The sequence below is a fragment of the Sturnira hondurensis genome, unplaced genomic scaffold (assembly GCF_014824575.4).
Source record: "Sturnira hondurensis isolate 20B ecotype Veracruz unplaced genomic scaffold, ASM1482457v3 Scaffold0022201, whole genome shotgun sequence".
Taxonomy (NCBI): Eukaryota; Metazoa; Chordata; class Mammalia; order Chiroptera; family Phyllostomidae; genus Sturnira; species Sturnira hondurensis.
The window spans coordinates 8,516,372-8,535,030 of record NW_028094832.1 but is presented as its reverse complement, the minus strand read 5'-3'; the positions used below and the strand labels follow the sequence as shown (position 1 = coordinate 8,535,030).

The window sequence follows — 18,659 nt, the reverse complement described above, 5'->3', positions numbered from 1 at the left end:
ATATGTGCTCCACGGCAGGTTCAATGTAAGTGCTTTTATATGGGCATGACAACGCAGCATGACTAATAAGTCAGGTAATTCTGTGTATCACTTCTCCTTGAGGTAACGCAGGTAAAAACTAACCTTATTTAAAACAACACATATAATATTTAAACTTCACTTAAAAGGACATTTGAAAAACAGTTTATTATGAAAATTGTCAACGACACAAAAAGAGATACAGCATGTTGTACCTGCAGTTTCTATTGCTCAACTTCAACAATGATCAACATTTTTCTGAGGTTTTTATAAGCAGCTTTATTGAGATATAATTAACACACTATGGAGTCATCCATTTAAAGTGTATTAATCACTGGTTTTTAGTATATTCATGGACATGTGCAACTATTACTGTAGTCAACTTAAAATTTTTACCTCCTCAGAAAGAAGTCCCGATTCCTTTAGCTATCACTCCTGTACGCCACCTCGCTCCAACTTCCAAGTCCTAAGCGACCACCAACCCACTTTCTGTCTCTGTAGATGTCCCTGTGGTGGACTTCATAGGCACGGAATCATATGACGTGTGTCTTTTGTGATTGACTTCATTTACTTGGCTAATGTTTTCTAGGTTCCTCTATGTTATAACATATATCAGCATTTCATTCCTTCTTTTTATAAGATTTTAATTATTTATTTTTAGAGAGAAGAGAGGAGAGGGAGAGAAACATCAAGGAAGGTGTGACAGAAACATCCACTAGTTTCCTCTTGCATACCTCCAGCTGGGGACCTGGCCTGCAACCCGGGCATGTGCCCTGACAAGAATCAAACAGGTGATCTTTTGGTTTGCAGTACGATGCTCAATCCACTGAGCCACAAAAGTCAGGATTCATTCCTCTTTTACGTCCAAATAATATTCTACTATATGGCTATACCACATTTTGTTTCCCATTCATCAGTTAATGGACATTTGGGTTGTATCCAACGTGTGGCTACTGTGAATAATACTGCCATAAACACTCATGCACAAGATTTTTGTGGACGCTTTCATTTCTCTCGGGCATGCAGCTCAGAGTGGAATTGCTGGGTCACATGCTAACTCTGCGTTTAACTGTTTGAGGAACTGCCAGATTGTTTTCTCAACACTGTTTTATCTATCTCCTTGCCAATTTTTTGGAAAATATTTCAAAGCAGATTTCAGACCTCAGATTATTTCACTAGTAAACACTTCAGTAGAGATGTTTTAACAGACAAAGATTCAAAAAAATATCAAGAAATCATTATCATGTTTAACACAATTCATAGTTTAAAAGAAAATGTAAATTTAATTCAAAGTCATCCACTCTGTATAGTGCTCAATAAAAATTTCAAATTATTATCAAAGCAAATCACAGCACAGTTTAATGTATGATTTTTGAAGAAGTGAAAAATACAACTTGGGTGCCAGTGCACCATACTCTAAATTCTAGACAAAACAGATTTTGTAGGGCAACACTGTTAGAGAATAGCATGGCTATCCATAACTGCAAACTGTTCTCCACCATCCCTCACTCTTTCCATTGAAATATGTGCGCCCACTTGCAGGCTAACCTCACCCTAGGGTTGCCTCTTGGCCTCAAGGGGAGAGTAACAAGTTTTTAGGTGTTGAGAGAGGAAGGACCAGAAGTAACATTCACTGAATATCTCCTGTATGCTAGGTTTTGAGTTAAGTATTTTACACAACAATTTAAACCTCTCCTAAATAGCAGGAGGTAGATATCACCTCAGTTTTGAAGATGAGGGAATTGAGGTTTACAAGGTTTTAACGAAATTTAGCCAAGTTCACTAGCTGCTAAGAAGTAATACTTGGATTCAAATGCAGGTCCCTTTGGGTTCAGACCTGTCATTATCTACATAATAAGGCGGATACCTTCTATCAAGGCTTTTGACACCAGAAATTTCAGGTTTATAAGGGATCTTCCAGTTTTTTAACCTAGACTTTATACAAAACACAGTAACAATAACAATAATAAAATGAAGTGAAGCAAAACAAAACATGTGTCCTTATAATGTCTACCATTAGGCTTTAATTCCAGCCTTTGGAGACATGTACAACAAATCTATTACTGCTTCTTTCACATGCTTATTTTGAATTTCTTATATTTAAGTCTTCTCTTCTCTGAATGCCCACAGTTCATTTATCTCTCTTATGACTGAAAAGAATTCTTTGATCATATTGGTTGTTTTCTTTAGACTATCTGCTACAGTTAAATGTTTTGGGCCTAGAACAGAATAAAGAAAGAAGTCTTGAGTAGAGCAATGCAGAATGAGGCCTTTCTACTCCTTAGTCTAAAGCATTTCCGATGACATAATTCTGGAGCCATAACTGAAAGCTTAGGGAGAGCTCAAGTGTTTACATGAACAAGAGCTAATTATGCTGTCATAGCTTAGGGGACATAACTAATCACCTGCAACATTCTTCCTGAACTTGAATATTATCCTAAGGTCATGCTCGACAGTGATCCAGGTAGAGGAAGCTAGCACTAACTTGCTGAAGCAGGCCCCTGAGTTGAAATCTACCACCATGGCTGATTACAACACAGTGTGGACACCTCGGTTGTGTTCTGACTGGTTCGTGTGGACCCTTTAGCTCACCTCATTCCTGAACGGTGCCTTGGACTTGTGCTTTTTGTTCTGGTGTTCAGGTCCTCTTAGTGCCTGTCTCCCTTCTGTAACAGTATTCATCCACGTGCTGTCTATTTTCTGTCTTTTGCTATTAATTTTATCATCAGTTTCAGGCTCCAAACTCTACCCTCCATTGTGAGCACCGGTTTCCAGAGGGCGACTCGCCCCAGTGCCCGCACATTCGCCATGTCGTGTTCCCTGCTTTCTCTCAGTTTGGCTCCTTGACATGTGACCAGTGACTTGTTAAGTTTATAGCAAAGCGTGCCACCATGGTGCCTCACAGGAGTGTGACCATAATCATCTCATCTCACTGTCAACATTCTCTTCTGGCCACCACAGGCTCCAGAGACTTGTATTACAGCTTTGCCGTGTGTCCCCCTTATGTCCTAGAATTGTTTGGTTTGTTATAAACTGCTACTATACTAAGAGAGTCATAAAAACACAGGCTTAGAAATGAGAGGTCATTTACTTGTTCCTTACTGATAAAAAAAAAAGAGAAGTGTACTTAACTCTGTGAAAGAAAACATGCCAAACTTCTAACATGTAATGGGAAAAATACACATTTCATCCTTTAAAGAAAAAAAAAGGAAATGACAGGTCTATACAATACATAATAGATGTGAAAATGTGATGTGAACAAAGTTAAAAGGGCATATATACACAAATAAAATATTTTTATGATGAGATATTATAGTGCTTCACACGAGACAGAGTTTTAGTTACAGGATACAACAAAGATATTTGTAATTTTAAAGAAGATGATGAAAAGATTAAGAAGCCAAGATACTTACGAAACTCAAAATAATTTGACCTAGTTCCACTAAGTTCTCAGTACAAGTCCGCACAAACACAGACGGACGAGAGTGCAATCTCAGAGCAGTTCGAGTGTCTTTTATGTAACTCAAAATCGAGAGAGTTAACATTCCACAGATGGATTCAGTTGTTGCTTCTGTGAAATGAATGTACGACCATCATAGGTCTTGTGAAGTGAGGTTTAAGTGGAATAAATGAATTCAGAAAGAACTATGAAGTAATATATAAATATTAAACATTCTTAGGAACAGAAAAATACCTATGTTGGGGAAAAACTTGATATTCTCTTGAATTCTAGAAGGCACAAGCCAAAGGCCACCTCTCTCATTATAGAGGAATCATTTAAAACCTTTCCTTTCTTTGATTGCTTATTCCTAGACACACCTGACTGAAAGCAATCTATAACGGATCCTTAAGTATGGTTGCATAACATACTGATTGAAAAATGTTGTACATATATTGGAAAAGAGAGTTATAAAAAATCAAGACATTATTACTATTGTTATACAATATGTTTGGTTCTGTCATATTTAAAGTACGTGTAAATTCAACATTTGAATTTCTTTTGCAACATTTTTCTCCCTTCATTTTCTCAGACTTGAATACACATATCCTTTGATGAAAAAAAAAGCATCTAAAATATTATAGGGGAAATATGGCTTATAGTGTATATGTGCTTTACATTTGACTATAATAATTGTTTTTCTTTAAAATAAAAGTGTACTTAACTCTGTGGAAGAAAACATGCCGAACTTCTAATATGTAGTGGGAAAAATACACATTTCATTCTTTAAAGAAAAAAAAAGGAAATGACAGGTCTATATAATACATAATAGATGGGAAAATGTGATTCATCTACATTCAGTCAGAAACAAATTTTAACTCAAAGAACACGATTATGATGAGAAATGTATGACTCTTGAAAATATTCATATTCTCATTAAAACAAAATTAACCTACCCACTTAGTGTTTTTTTTTCCCTAGTCATGTGGACAGTAAAATGTAACTACATAGGTATGTAAGAAAAACATGCAAATAGGTATTCTTAACAAAATTTCAAACCAGTTAAGTATGAAACAAAAAGAATTACATACATGTAGAAAAATGTAATTTGTTTGGACCATTTATGAAGTACATCGCCTAAGGGACACTCAGGATGCAGAAATGTTCTCGAAAGTTTCCGAGAAATCGCAAAGAACATATGAATTAGACTCCTGGAACATCAGGATACCAACAGAGAATGATAATTATACTGTGACTTCATCTTTAAGAAACCTGACTAACTGCAGAATTTGTTTTCTTTTTGTTAAGCGACATACAATGCAGTTATATATGTGAGTTACCTGGGACAGTGGAAGTTAGTCCAACACTCAGGCAAGTGTGGGGCCTTGCCCATTTCAGATCCTTAGTAAAGAGTGGTTGGTTATTCAGCCCGTGTGCACCCTGAGAGATATTATTGGCAGGAGTCCTGAATGAAAGGGTAGAAGAATCTGAGGCCTTAGAAGCAGATCTTATCTTCCACAAATGTATATTATTCCTTAGAGGGTTGATACCCATAGAGGTTACTGTGACTACAACCACCAGGGTTTTAGGAGTAGCTGTACTCTAGACAAAGTTTTTAGGTATGACTGCCTACTGGCGACTTTCAGATAGTTCTCCAAAACTGTTCTTCATTGTAGGAGAGCTCCTGTACTTTTTCGGCTAAAGTATCAGCCATCAGGGTGAAATTTATTTTTTGAGGGGAAGTACTAAGGATATATTAAAGGCTAGTTTCTAAAGCTTTCTATTTGACTGTTCTACTTGACAGCTTCTAAGTGCAATTATTAGAAAACTGAAAAGGACCATAATTAGTTTAGCAAACATTCTTGGAGAATTTTCCTCAAAACTCTGGCCCTGTTCCTTTTTCTATTTATTAGCTGAAGCTCTCTAAATTCTTCCTACCAAATCACAAACTTGCTTGTATCTCAACATAATCTTTATCTCTACTTTTTAAAATGCAAAAGGTGTCCCTCCCCTGCTCTGCTCTGAATTTAACTCCCTTTGTTAAATCCCATGGCTTGCTCTGGATTTCTTCTTCCTCCACACTTTTGCTTAGCTGATTATTCTCTCTCTTTTGTACTTTCACTGCCTCTCTGTTTGGCTTCTTCCTATCACCCTTTAAACTGGATAATCTCCACCTTCGAGAAGGAAAAACCCTCGGTCTAACGCTCCCTCCCTGATCATCTTATATTCTCTTATTCAAATATTTTAAGGGCTATTTTTCCTATGACTATTTTTCAATTTCTATTCATTCATCAGTTCGCTGCAGTCTCTTTTTTAGCTCCACCGAAGCTGCATCTTGTTACATACAAATCAGACTTTCTTTTTTTATCTTGTTCGAACTGGCAACTCCATCCCTTCTCAATGGTTCTTTCTGGGGTTCCCTGACTCTGCCATCAGTCTGGTCACTCCTCAAACTCTGTGTGTGAACGCTTTTTCCTCTGCCCACTCCTGAAATACTGCTGCTCTTCAGTATCTAGTCCTAGGCCTTCTGTTGTCCGCACTCTACCCACCCTCCCCAGGTCATCTAACCTGCTCCTTTCCACATTCACGTACAGCACCGATCTGATGCTGCGGCTCTCACAACTCCACCTCCAGATGAGTTCTCTTGTATGGGCTCCAGAACCTACGTTTTTTACTCTCCTCTGTTATATCCGTGTAGGTATTTTTTTTTTGACTTTCCTTCCCCAAACCTGTTATGTTCTTTGTAGCCCCATCATAAACCCAAGACAGAAGCCAAAACCCTGGACACTAGCTCTCATTATGCTCCTCTCTTCATTGTTCCCCAAATTCAGTCAATCACCAAGCCCCCATGATTCTGCTTTTGCTTGGTTCACAGGCTCGAGCTCAATCCACTAAGCTACACCAGCCAGAGGTGACTCTGCTTTTTAAACAGCTTTCAAATCAGTCCATTTTTGTCAGACACCATCATCTCCAATCTGCTTCAAGACACCACTGCCATTCTCTGAGATACTAGAATGACTTCCCGGGTGGGCTTTACCGCTGCCCTTCATACAGTTGCAGAAGAAGCTGGGAAAGGGTTTTACACCAGGTTCTTAAAATTATGCTCATTATTGTATTAGACATTTAGCTGATTACAGATATTTTCCAACTTGCAAAAACTTATATTCTAAGGGTGTATGAGAAACATATACAAAGGAAATCTGAATCAGAGTTTCCAAAGGTGATCAGCGAATTTTGTTTCAGCAAGGCAACACAAACAGATAAAATGGATGAAAAACAAAACCAATCAAAGAAACTTCTGAGCGGTACCTCATTAAGAAAGAAGCCCTTGTAAGAAACGATATTACTTGTACCCAAAACTGCATGTTTGATGTGAGTGCAGCCCTGCCACTGTTATCCAAGAATGAGGTCCTATCAGTTGATCTTTCCATTTAGCTCTTTTTAACCCATTTTGCTTAAGGTTTATATTTTTGATATTTTATATTTTTACTCCTAAGAGGTCTTAGTATAAGTTGAAGACATTTAAGGGTAAAAAAGATTACAACTCACTTGAATAAAACAAAAGAGTTCTTCTGAGGCATCTAAAGTAAAAGAGGTAAAAAAGGACTATAACACCTGGATAAGATATTCAGCTGAGTTTGTTTTTTGGCAACTAAAAAAAAAGAAAGAAAGAAAGAAAAGAAGAAAACACATTAAATTACATAGCTTTCATTTTCTGACAAAAAAGAAAAGATATAACTTCATCTACACAGGCAAACATTTTCCTGGAAGTACAGCAAGCAATTCATCATGAGACGTTTGTTTAAAGGGGACTGAGAAGAAAGATCACAAGTTTTGGTTTCAGGTGAAAAAATACTTCTTCTCGTTATGACAATAAGTATATAATCATGGTTGAGTTACTTAACTTTTACCAGCATCAGTTTCATCTGTAAACGTAGGGACGATGATATTTATCTCAGTGGACTGCAATAGAGACTAAACTATGTAATATAAATAGAAGTACTTAGTAGACTGCCTTCAATAGTTTTGCAAAACAAAGAGAGATGATACCAGATCTTGTTTGGATCTTTTAAAGGCAGAGGGCATGGCATTAAATCGTTCCTCAATGGAAGGAACTTCGTAAGCAGACACCCCTTGCCTCCTCGGCCTCACTTTGCTTTATGGTGCTCACTGAATACAGGGATGGATTTACAAAATGTAAAGTGGAACTATGTAAACATGCATGAGATCTCATTTCACTTCACGATCACATCTTTCACACAGTATTCGTCGTGCGGATCCTTTAACCTAATATATTTAACCATCCCAGGTAAGCTTTGTAGTCTGAAAAGACAACCTAAAAAATGCTATTTTCCCCATTGTCTTCACATTTTACTATATTTTATTATTAATACCTTTTCTCGAAGGAAAAGTTGAGAACCAAAATCACCTCATATATTACTGATAAGTCCAAATACCCACAACCATTTCTTGAATGAATAAACATCAAAAATTTATAGAATAGGAGACCAATAATAAATTTTATCATTCTTAGAAATCTTTATTTCACAAGTGAACTCATAACATGAGAGGAATTACTTTTAAACTAATGATTTGGAGCTTAACACTAATAAAGAAAATAAAAACCTTCTGTGGCCATGTCCCAAATATCCTAAAGTTGTCAACCTAGCATTATCCCACCGGTTTTTTAAATTTAATACATACTTGATAACTATGTAAATGAGTTGGTGATCTCATTTCATATTACACGACCATATATACAGTCGTATCACAACTAGTGACACTGCTTAGAAAGTTATCGCTGTCAAATGCAAAAAAGAAAAAAACCTTGAAATTAAAGTGTTCATTTGGTTTCATTATGAATCACTAACTTAAACATTTAGCTGATTAAAGCAATGACTCACATTAGACACCTTTCCCAGGATCTAGGCTGGGGCAAGCTGCCAGCCACCAACCCTGCACTGTGCCCGCCTCTGAGAGTGGACACCCCCAGACCTTGGGTCCTACTTGTTCTGTTTCCTCACTCTAGTCTCAGCCCTGATTTTCACTTTCAAAAAATTGTATTTATTAGAGTTATTCCTCTCCAACTGTACCTACTGGCTGTTTTGAGCACTTGACCCTCAAGAGCTATAAAATGAATCAATCAATCCGGCAGGCTCTGTTTCATCAAGTAAATGGTCAAACACTTCCCTGGGTCAATGGCTGTTCTGTTTCCATGAAAGCAGTTTGCACTCGATTTTGCCTCTGTACACACTATGCAGGCTGGTATTACACTCTTCCTTGGGAAAAGACTGAAAACTTGTTTCAGTCTTGTTCTTTTTCTTATACTTTTGTTTTATAAAGAAAAACAGCTACTTTACATGTTTGGCATTAAGAAAAGTTGGATTACTAAAATATAATTGGCAAAATGAAGACATTACCAAATGCATAAATATTAACTAACAATTATTTAATCAGATATGAACCATGCAAATATCACTGGTTCTATGCCATTGTAGGCAATTTACTTTTTTTTTCATAGTAGGCAATTTATATGGGTAGTTTCATCTTGCTAGTATTTAATTTTCATGTTTAAACATTTTTTCCTAATCCTATACAATTTTCAACCACTGAATAAAACTTAGTTTTTGTTTGGACTCATGAATAATGTGATTCCAACTATTACATGAAAAATTTATAAATTAAAGTTGTTCATATATTCTTCAGAGTCTAGCATAATTCTCTAAAAATCACAGGAGAATTGTCATTCTGAAAAACATATTTATTATGCAGCTTTATGACTGCATAGAAATCTGTAGTTACTATCTCTTAAATATTCCATTTTAAATACATTTGTGCAAATCCACACAGTGGATGAATTAGGTTTCCACAGTGAAGAAACAATTCTCTCAAGGCAGAATCCTAGGACACGTAGATAAGGCCTGGAACTTTGGGAGTCAGAAAAAGTATAAATACCTTCAGAGAAACTTTTCCTAGTCTGTAACCTGTAGTTAGATCTACTTATCTACCTGAAAGTCATCTCTAAAATCTAGTCCAGGTATACCTTCATATCTCTTTCACCCATCAGATTAAATACACCTTTCAGAGGACTCACCCCAAAGGCCATTTCTAAGATAGAGACAATCCCCCAAGTCCCTGACACAATTTCTAGGATATGCACTTTTGAAGTGTTTCCAGTAATATGCCAAATCCATCTCCTCAATAATACAGTCCCAATAATTTCTTCCCAATTATCTGGTATCTCTTTCCTAGACTGGAAAAATGTCTTCAGGGTACTCACAAACCAACTATCTGTTTTGAGCATTTCTTTCGCTATTACGATACCAAAATGGTAAAAACATGGCTAAGACAAGGCAGTGATATTGCAGTGGAAAAAAATGCATTAGATTACAAAACTAGGTTTCATAATACCAACTGCTGGTGAGGATGCTGAGTAACTGGAACTCTCATTCATTGCAGGTGGGAATGTGAAAGGTACAGTTACTTTGGGCAGTTCCTTATAAAGTCAAATATACACCTTCCATATGACTCAGTAATTCTGCTCCTGGGTATTTACCAAGAGAAATAAAAACTTAGTTTTACACAAAAATACATACACAGTTGTTTACAGCGGCTTTATTTATAGATGCCCTCAAATTTCCATCAACTGGTGAATGGATTAAAAAATTTGGTATAGCCCTGACCGGTGTGCCTCAGTTGTGTGGGCATCATCTTGCAAAGCTGGGGGTCAGCAGTTCGATTCCTGGTCAGGGCACATGCCTGGGTTTTGGATTTGGTTCCTAGTCCAGGTGCGTGTAAGAGGCAACCAACTGATGTTTTCTCTCTCACACTGATGTTTCTCTCCTTTTCTCTCTCCCTCCCTTCCCCCTCTTTAAAAATAGATAAATAAACAAAATCTTAAAAACAAACTTTGGTGCATCCATACAACGGAGTATCACTCGGCAATTAAAAGGAAGACATGACAAACAGATCGGCGGTTGCCAGGATTCCATTTGGGGAAAAGGGTCACTACCAAGTGGGTGTCAGGGAATGTTCTGCAGCTGGCACTATGGCACATATTGATTGTGGTGACAGTTATACACCTGCGTGAGTTAGTAAAATGATCGTAGAAATGTATACTAAAAAGAGTAAATTTTACCGTGTGTATATTATACCTCAATAAATCTGACTTAAAAAACTGGGTTTATCTAACTAGCTTGGGCAAGCCACCTAAAACTCATTTCTCCTTTTATAAAATGGGTATTATATATATTAACTTTAAAAGGTTTTTGGTGAGGAACATAGGAAAAAAAACTTTATAAACTTTAAAGTTCAACACAAATATTGTACACTAGTCACTGTACATGCAATGGCATATAAGACAGAGGTACAGTAAAAAACTTACAGTCCAGTGCAAGAAAGACAAAACAAATAATTATTAAATAATGTGGAAATCTAATGACAGAAATGAATAAGGCAATAAGGGGTTAACAAGAAGGGGCATTCCTGGAATAAGAATTAACTCCTAAAAAATAAAGCATAAGTTAATGCATAGAGAATAAAGTATCACAAGTTAAATACAAAGGGCCAGGCCACAGTGAGATGCAAATGTGAAAAGTCATTAACAAACACGGAAAACTGGGACCCAGTAATCTTTACCCAACATGGACTTTAGTCAGTCCTAAAGTGGTAAAAATTATAACAAAATCGAAGCAGTACCTCACGATGATTTAGAAGTTGTTCTAAATCTAATGCCATTTGATTCTTCATCTGTAGTAAAGCTGACTTTTCTTTATTTAAATTGCTGAAAAAAGAACAAACACACCAAGGTTTAAAGTCATACTATTGGTTTAAATTTAATTAATATTAAATAGCAAAAGGCTAAAGAAATCTGGTGTTTTTAATTAAAGCTAAATTAAATTTAAAAATTAAAAAATATATTTATTTTTTAAATTTATTTCTTTTAAACTGAATTTATTGGGGTGACACTGGTTAACAATATCAGACAGGGGCTTAATCCCATGAGATATCAGCTGCATGCTGCACCGTGTGCACCAGTGCGGGTCAAGTCTCCTTCCCTCATCATTTATCCCCCACACTGTCCTCCACGCCCCCAGCTCCCCTGTCCCTGGCAATCACCACACCATCATCTATATTTGGGAGTTATTTTTTTCTCTCTCTTTTCCTTTTGGTCAATCCCTCCACACCCTCCCCACACCAGACCCCCAAGATAAGTTAGATATATAGCCCATAAAGGTATGAGACCAGCCACTGTAATGTTTGATCTAATCAGTCACCTAGTATTTTGTACTCAGGCTTTTTCTTTTACTAACCACATGACAATGCAACTGAGATGTGTTCCGAGAATATTTTCCTGCCTACTAGGGGCATGAAATTAGTATTTTTAAAGATGACTGTTTACTCCTAAAATATAAAAAGATGAAATAGGACTTATATGAAAAGTAAAAAGGAAGGATTTATGGACGAAATAGTAAAACACTATAGACACTGGAAGTCAAATTAAGACATTTATCCTTAAAACTGAAGTAATACGTATTTTATTATTTACCACATACTAAACTACTAGGTATATAACTGAGTTAGACAAATAGATCAGACATTTGGTCTGTGGTAAACTTGAGAAAACAATTTGTGTTCAAATTTTTAGTTTAAACTTCAGTTTCTAAGTCCGCATTGTGAACTTCTTTTGATGTGGCCTATTTTCTTTTTTTAAAAAAAGATTTCATTTATTCATTTGAGAGAGGGAAAGGGAGAGAGAGGGAGAGAAACACTGATTAGTTGCCTCTCATGTGCGCACCCTGACAGAGGACCGAACCCACAACCCAGGCATGTGCACTGACCAGAGTGACCTGGCGATCTTCTGCTCTGCAGGTCAATGCCCAACCAACTGAGCCACACTGGTCATAGCTGATGTGACCTATTTTCTGATAGGAAAGGGTAAAAAGCCTAATTGTTAAGGACCTACTATTTTAAAAGATAAATACTTGAGGCTTAACTTACCTTGTCTGGAGTTCTATTATTTAACGTACATAAATTAATTAAAGCCATTAAATGAAATACTCTTTGAAAGCCACTGAAATGAATCTAGTCAGCCAGCATTACTAGAAAAGCAATAATGAATTTAAGCTACATAATTCCTTAAATGCCAAAACATAGTCTATGAAGGTAAAGTTAATGAGAATTGTTTTTTCAATAGGTAGGAAGTTTGAAGTTATAACTTGAATAAAATAGAAAGCCACAATGTTTTCAACTATCAGGCATAAAGTATTTTTTTTTTAAATTCCAGGTGTTAGGTACTCTGGGAAAACTGGTGATTCCAAGGACTTAAGAGGAAAAAGCTTACATTCTCCACTTTCCTAGTAACTAAGAACGTCCCAGGCAAGCTCCCTAATTCACTGTCTGAGAGACGACCAGACGCAGTTCCGTGTCTCCAGTTGTGCCACTGAGTCATCTGTGTGGTGTGAGGCACAACCCACTCCCCCCTGAACCTCAGTTTCTACATCTGTAATAGTGGAACACAATACGTGTACATGTCAAAGGGATATAGAATTATCTAGTGAATAATTATATAAAGCATCAAACACATAAAACTCTAGGTAAATACTACGTAGTACTACTAGTTTAGATGAAAAAACAGGCATCAGAGGAAAACAGTAATTAAATACCAATAAAGGTAAATGTAGCTCAGCAGAAAAACAAGTAGACTTTTGGAGTTACGTGTCAGAGACCTTAGTGAGCTGCAGGACTGAGGACTACATGATATGAAGGAAACTGAGGGCCATGTTCTGAGAGTCCCCCAAAGCGTGGTAAAGATCAGATACATCTGTAACTCCAGAATTCTACCCTATCTTTAGTTAGGGTCAATTTATGGCCAGGTAATTCTTTTTTCATGGCTAAGTAAAGAAAAAGTCTTTTTTTCTGAAAAATATTTTTCAGAATTAACATAAATATCTAGTAAATAAAATCGGATTTTTTAAAAAACAGATATGTTAATGTTCATATACATGTACACACATATACACAGTGCTTACGTACACATACTCACATGCAGCACACACACTCTCTCAAATACCATCAGGTTCATTAAATCAAATGTGCTGTAAAAGGGATGGAATGTTGATGTAATTAAAGGATTTTAACTGGATAATTCACTAGAAATGCTTTACATAGAGACTATTTTTCCAGAACAAGATATATATTCCTTATTTCATAGCTAAAGAACCATGTTACATGGAACAAAAGGTGGGTGGATACACTGGTTTACAGAGTAGCTGTGTTCTGTCTGTAGGATGTCATCATTGTCACAAACAGTATGGACGCCACAGACAAAGCCTGGGGACATATTTTCAAAGACTTAGCCTTCTCTCTATATAATACAGTCTTACACCACAAGGGTAATCACCTTCAACATGTGGGTTTCTGAAACTAAGTACGATGATTTTTACACTGTGTTCTTCCAGTGTGCATGTAATTACTCCATAGAAGTTCAGTCTCTGTAAGACACACTTCATAATAGTGGAAACTAACCTTTAAAAATATAAAGCTTCTATGTGTGATTCATAACGCAACTACAGAACAAATATCCTTATAAGTACATCTATCATGAGTGGTATATTACTCTCGTAATTGTTCAATTCACTGTTAATTATTACTCAGGAGTTCATGTTTATGGCTTTATTTCCCTTGCTATATGAAAACATATTCTTGCTATCTTGTTCCTTAACTTCCTGGATCAATATACCCTGACTCAGTCTTACAAATGAAGTTCACAATGTACTCTTTTCTTCTTAAACTGCTAGTTATGAGTAAACTGAAAACTGACAACTGGGAAATAAGATTTATGCTAATTATTGTTTCTACGCTTCCCTCAGTTCTGAATTACAGATCAAACTATGTAACACAGACTGTCTCTTGTGGCTTGGTGGAGGAAAATTAATAATATTACCTTTAGGACAAATTATTTTAGTAAAAGGGAATTTAAAGTAGTTAATGGGCATATCTCCAAAGTTTACTTTTAACATGTTTATAATGATTTCATTTTAGTGCATATTTACTCTAACCTTTAGACATTGAATATATTGTATAACTAGCTAAATGTGCAAGCTGTAGGTGTAGTATAGTAGTATTGTTTTATTTTCTAAGAAGATGATAAAATTAGTTCCTTAAAGAGTTTTTATTTTATAAGCTAGAGAAACATTTGAAAATACCATCAATTGATATAAATATTCTTTACTGTTAAAATCAACACCCAGCAAAAAGGAATAGATATTTTCAAGGAACATAATCACTCAGTAATCTTTTTTGGATGGGTCATCTAATGTTTAAAGTTTGAGTTAATAAAAGACAAATGGAAGTAACATTTACTGAATTTCTCCTATGTGCCAGATGTTTTTTATGTATTTACTTCATTTAATTTTCACAACTACTGTTTGATGTTCACATCAGTATTTGTATTTTACAGACATTTAACGTGAGAAAAGAAACCAGGTTGACATGTGTTAAAAGCCCAGGGTAATTCCCCAAAGCGTGAAATGTCATCCGCTTAGAGTAGCGGTGACCGGGGATAGAACAATGGTCGGTCTTGCTGTCTCTCACTTGTTGACTGGGCTTTTTTACAGCACGATATCATTTCACTCATGTCATCAGGGCACATCTACCATAGCTCAAAGGCCACAATTAAACTACTGGAAGGAACCTAATTTTTTACTTTAGAAGGTAGTTGCTTCCATTAAGAGCAAGCTTTCATATCCTATGGACCATTATTTCAGAATGTACTGAATATTATACAATATTTTTACAAAACACAGATACCTTTAAAGGACTCAGATGTTTAGCACAAATAATATTTTTGTAGTAAATCCCATAAATGGCATTGATTTTACAGCTACTGTTGCTGTTATTAAAAGAGTCCTAATTTTTGTCCAAATGCAAACTATTTTCAGAAATGTTACTGCTCACTTTTAAGGTAATTCCAACATAAAAACTTGTTAAATGTAAGATAAATACTAATAACTCTGGCTGGTGTGGATCAGTGGATGGGGTGGCAGCCTGGGAACCAAAGGGTTGCTGGTTCGATTCCCAGTCGGGGCACATGCCTGGGTTGCAGGCCAAGTCCCCAGTAGGGGGCATGTGAGAGGCAACCACACATGGATGTTTCTCTCCCTCTTTTTCTCCCTCCTCCCCTCTCTAAAGGCAAATAAAATTTATCTTTTAAAAAAGATAAATGGTAATAATATCAAACATCTGTAGAACATTTATAATGTATAGGCACAGTGCTATGTATATTACAACATACCATTAATCTTCAGGATGGCCAGGAAAATCAGGTGTTGTCGGTACCTCATTTTACTGATGAGAAAGTGGCTGTACCGTCCAATACCATAGCCATTAGTCACAAGTGGAAGTTAAAATTAATTTGATTTAAATAAAATAAAAAATTTAGTTTCCCAGTAACACTGGCCACATTTCAAATGCTCAACAGCCATGTAGCTTGTGGCTATCATACTGGACAGGGTAGATGCGAAATATTTTTATCACTGCACAAAGTTCTTTCGAACAACCAAGGTTTAGAGAGTTCAGTTGACTTGTTCCAATTTAAAACTAAGTACTGTGCTGGAGTTGAGCCCATAAAATTTATCTACAGTGCTGATACTTCCCTTTAAAGTTAAAGGGAAAGTTAAAAAAACAACCCTTAAAAAAACCTTTATTACAAAATATCTGGAAATAAGAAAGAAAATATATCCCCCATGTATATCTATCCATCACCCAGCTTCAACAATGGTCAGTTATTCACTAATGCCCTACTTTTAACCATTATTCTACACTACTTTTTGCTTCTCTTCCTTCATTATACTTGTTGATGGAAAATTACCACTTATTCAGAATAGAACATAGGGAGGCAGTATAACATAATGGTTAATGGTTAAGAGTATAGAATTAGAAAGCAGACAGATCTGGATTCAAATTATGGTCCTACCAAAATGTTGTTATGTTCTTAGATGAAAAGTTGCTTAATTTCACTAGGGCTGAATTTGCTCATCTTTATAATTTACTTCCATAGTTATCTATTATTTTTCCTCTACATTTGACAGTTTCAGCTATCTTATTTCTTAAATTTTTACCTAAGATAAAAATGCAAATACACTTATATCTAAGCTAAAAAATTCAAATAAATTTATTTGAAGGTAATTGTGAGAGAGACAATTTTTCCAACTGATGTTTTATCTGTCCTCCTCCAAGATTACAAAGGTAAAATGACTCAATAGAAAATCTCAACTGTAACAGAAATATATAATATAGAAAGAAAAAGTTTTATTTGGGGTTCTTTTCTTCTTGATTCCCCTAAGATAACCAGGTACCCAGGAAATGAAACAGAATCTATTGCCCCCAATAACTATTTGTGAAATAATTGTTTAATTAATTCATTTGATTAATTTATTAATGATATTTTATATATATTCTAAATATAATTTTAACTTTAATCTAGAAATAAATTATTATTTATGTTGACAAAGCATAAATGTGATTTTAAATTATTTTATCAAATCTGGATTTGATAAAATAATTGGAATTATCTGGAAACCTGGATTTAATAACTATCTTTTCCTTATTGTTTTTTTAAAATATATTTTATTGATTATACCATTACAGTTGCTCTAATTACCCCCTTCATTCCCCTCCACCCTGCATACCCCTCCCCTACCATTTCCCCCCTTTAGTTTATGTCCACGTGTCTCAAGTTCTTTAGATTCTATATTCCCCTACTATTCTTGCCCTCCCCCCATCTATTTTCTACCTACCGTCTATGCTACTTCTTTTCTTTTTTTAAAAAAGATTTTATTTATTATTTATCTTAGAGGGGAAGGGAAGGAGAAAGAGAGAGAGAAATATCAATGTACAGTTGCCTCTCGTGTGTACCCTGCTGGGAACTGGGAACTGGCCTGCAACCCAGGCATGTGCCCTGACTGGGAATCGAACCGTGATTATGTGGTTTGCAGGCCAGCGCTCAATCCACTGAGCTACACCAGCCAGGGCTGTTACTTATTTTCTGTACCTTCTCTCCGCTTCTCCTCCTCCCACTCCCCTGTTGCTAACTCTCCATGTGATCTCCATTTCTATGGTTCCGCTCCTGATCTAGCTGTCTTCTTAGTTTGTTTTTGTTTTAGGTATGGTTGTTAATAACTGTGAGTTTGCTGTTCTTTCACTGTTCATATTTTTTATCTTCTTTTTCTTATATAAGTCCCTTTAGCATTTCATATAATAAGGACTTGGTGATGATCAACTCCTTGAATTTGGTCTTATCTGAGAAGCACTTTATCTGTCCTTCCATTCTACATGAAAGCTTTGCAGGATAGAGCAATCTTGGCTGTAGGTCTTTGGATTTCATGACTTGGAATACTTCTTTCCAGCCCCTTCTTGCCTGTAAGGTCTCTTTTGAGAAATCCGCTGACAGTCTGATGGGTACTCCTTTGTAGGTGACTGTCCCCTTATCTCTTGCTGCTTCTAGGATTCTCTCCTTCATTTTAGTCTTGGCTAATGTAATTATGATGTGCCTTGGTGTGTTCCTTCTTGGGTCCAACTTCTTTGGGACTCTCTGAGCTTCCTGGATTTCCTGGAAGTCTATTTCCTTTGCCAGACTGGGGAAGTTCTCCTTTAGTATTTGTTCAAATAAGTTTTCCACTCGTGGCTGTTCCTCTTCCCCTTCTGGTACCCCTATAATTCGGATGTTGGAGCGTTTAAAGATGTCCTGGAGGTTCCTCAGCCTCTCCTCATTTTTTTGAATTCTCATTTCTTCATACTTTTCTGGTTGGTCATTTTTTTCTTCCTTCTGGTCCACTCCTTTGATTTGAGTCCCAGTTTCCTTTCCATCATTATTGGTTTCCTGTGCATTTCTCTTCATTTCAATTAGTTTAGCCTTCATATGTTCCTCTAATTTGTGACTAAAATCAACCACTTCTGTGAGCATCCTGATCACCAGTATTTTGAACTGTGCATCTGATAGGTTGGCTATTTCTTTTTCGCTTAGAATTAGTGGCTCCGGGGATTTGAGTTCTTGAGCAATATTTTCGTCTGTTTGCACCTGTTATGTATGAGGAGCAGAGCCCTAGGTGTTCACCAGGGCGGGGCAACTCAGTCTCTAAGTTGTGATGCTTTATGTGGGGGGGGGGGTCAAAGGGGGACAATGGCGGTCCCCTCTGCTACT

The 18,659-nt window shown here is 36.3% G+C and overlaps 1 protein-coding gene across 1 annotated transcript in view; it reads right to left on the bottom strand.

Annotated features, from left to right (window-relative positions):
- PIBF1 (progesterone immunomodulatory binding factor 1) overlaps positions 1 to 18,659 on the bottom strand; it is a 184,768-nt gene that overhangs the window by 21,353 nt on the left and 144,756 nt on the right. Inside the window, exon 16 of the mRNA XM_037034772.1 lies at positions 11,156 to 11,240. Coding sequence (XP_036890667.1) covers positions 11,156 to 11,240 — 85 coding nt within the window. The remainder of the gene's footprint in view (positions 1 to 11,155; positions 11,241 to 18,659) is intronic.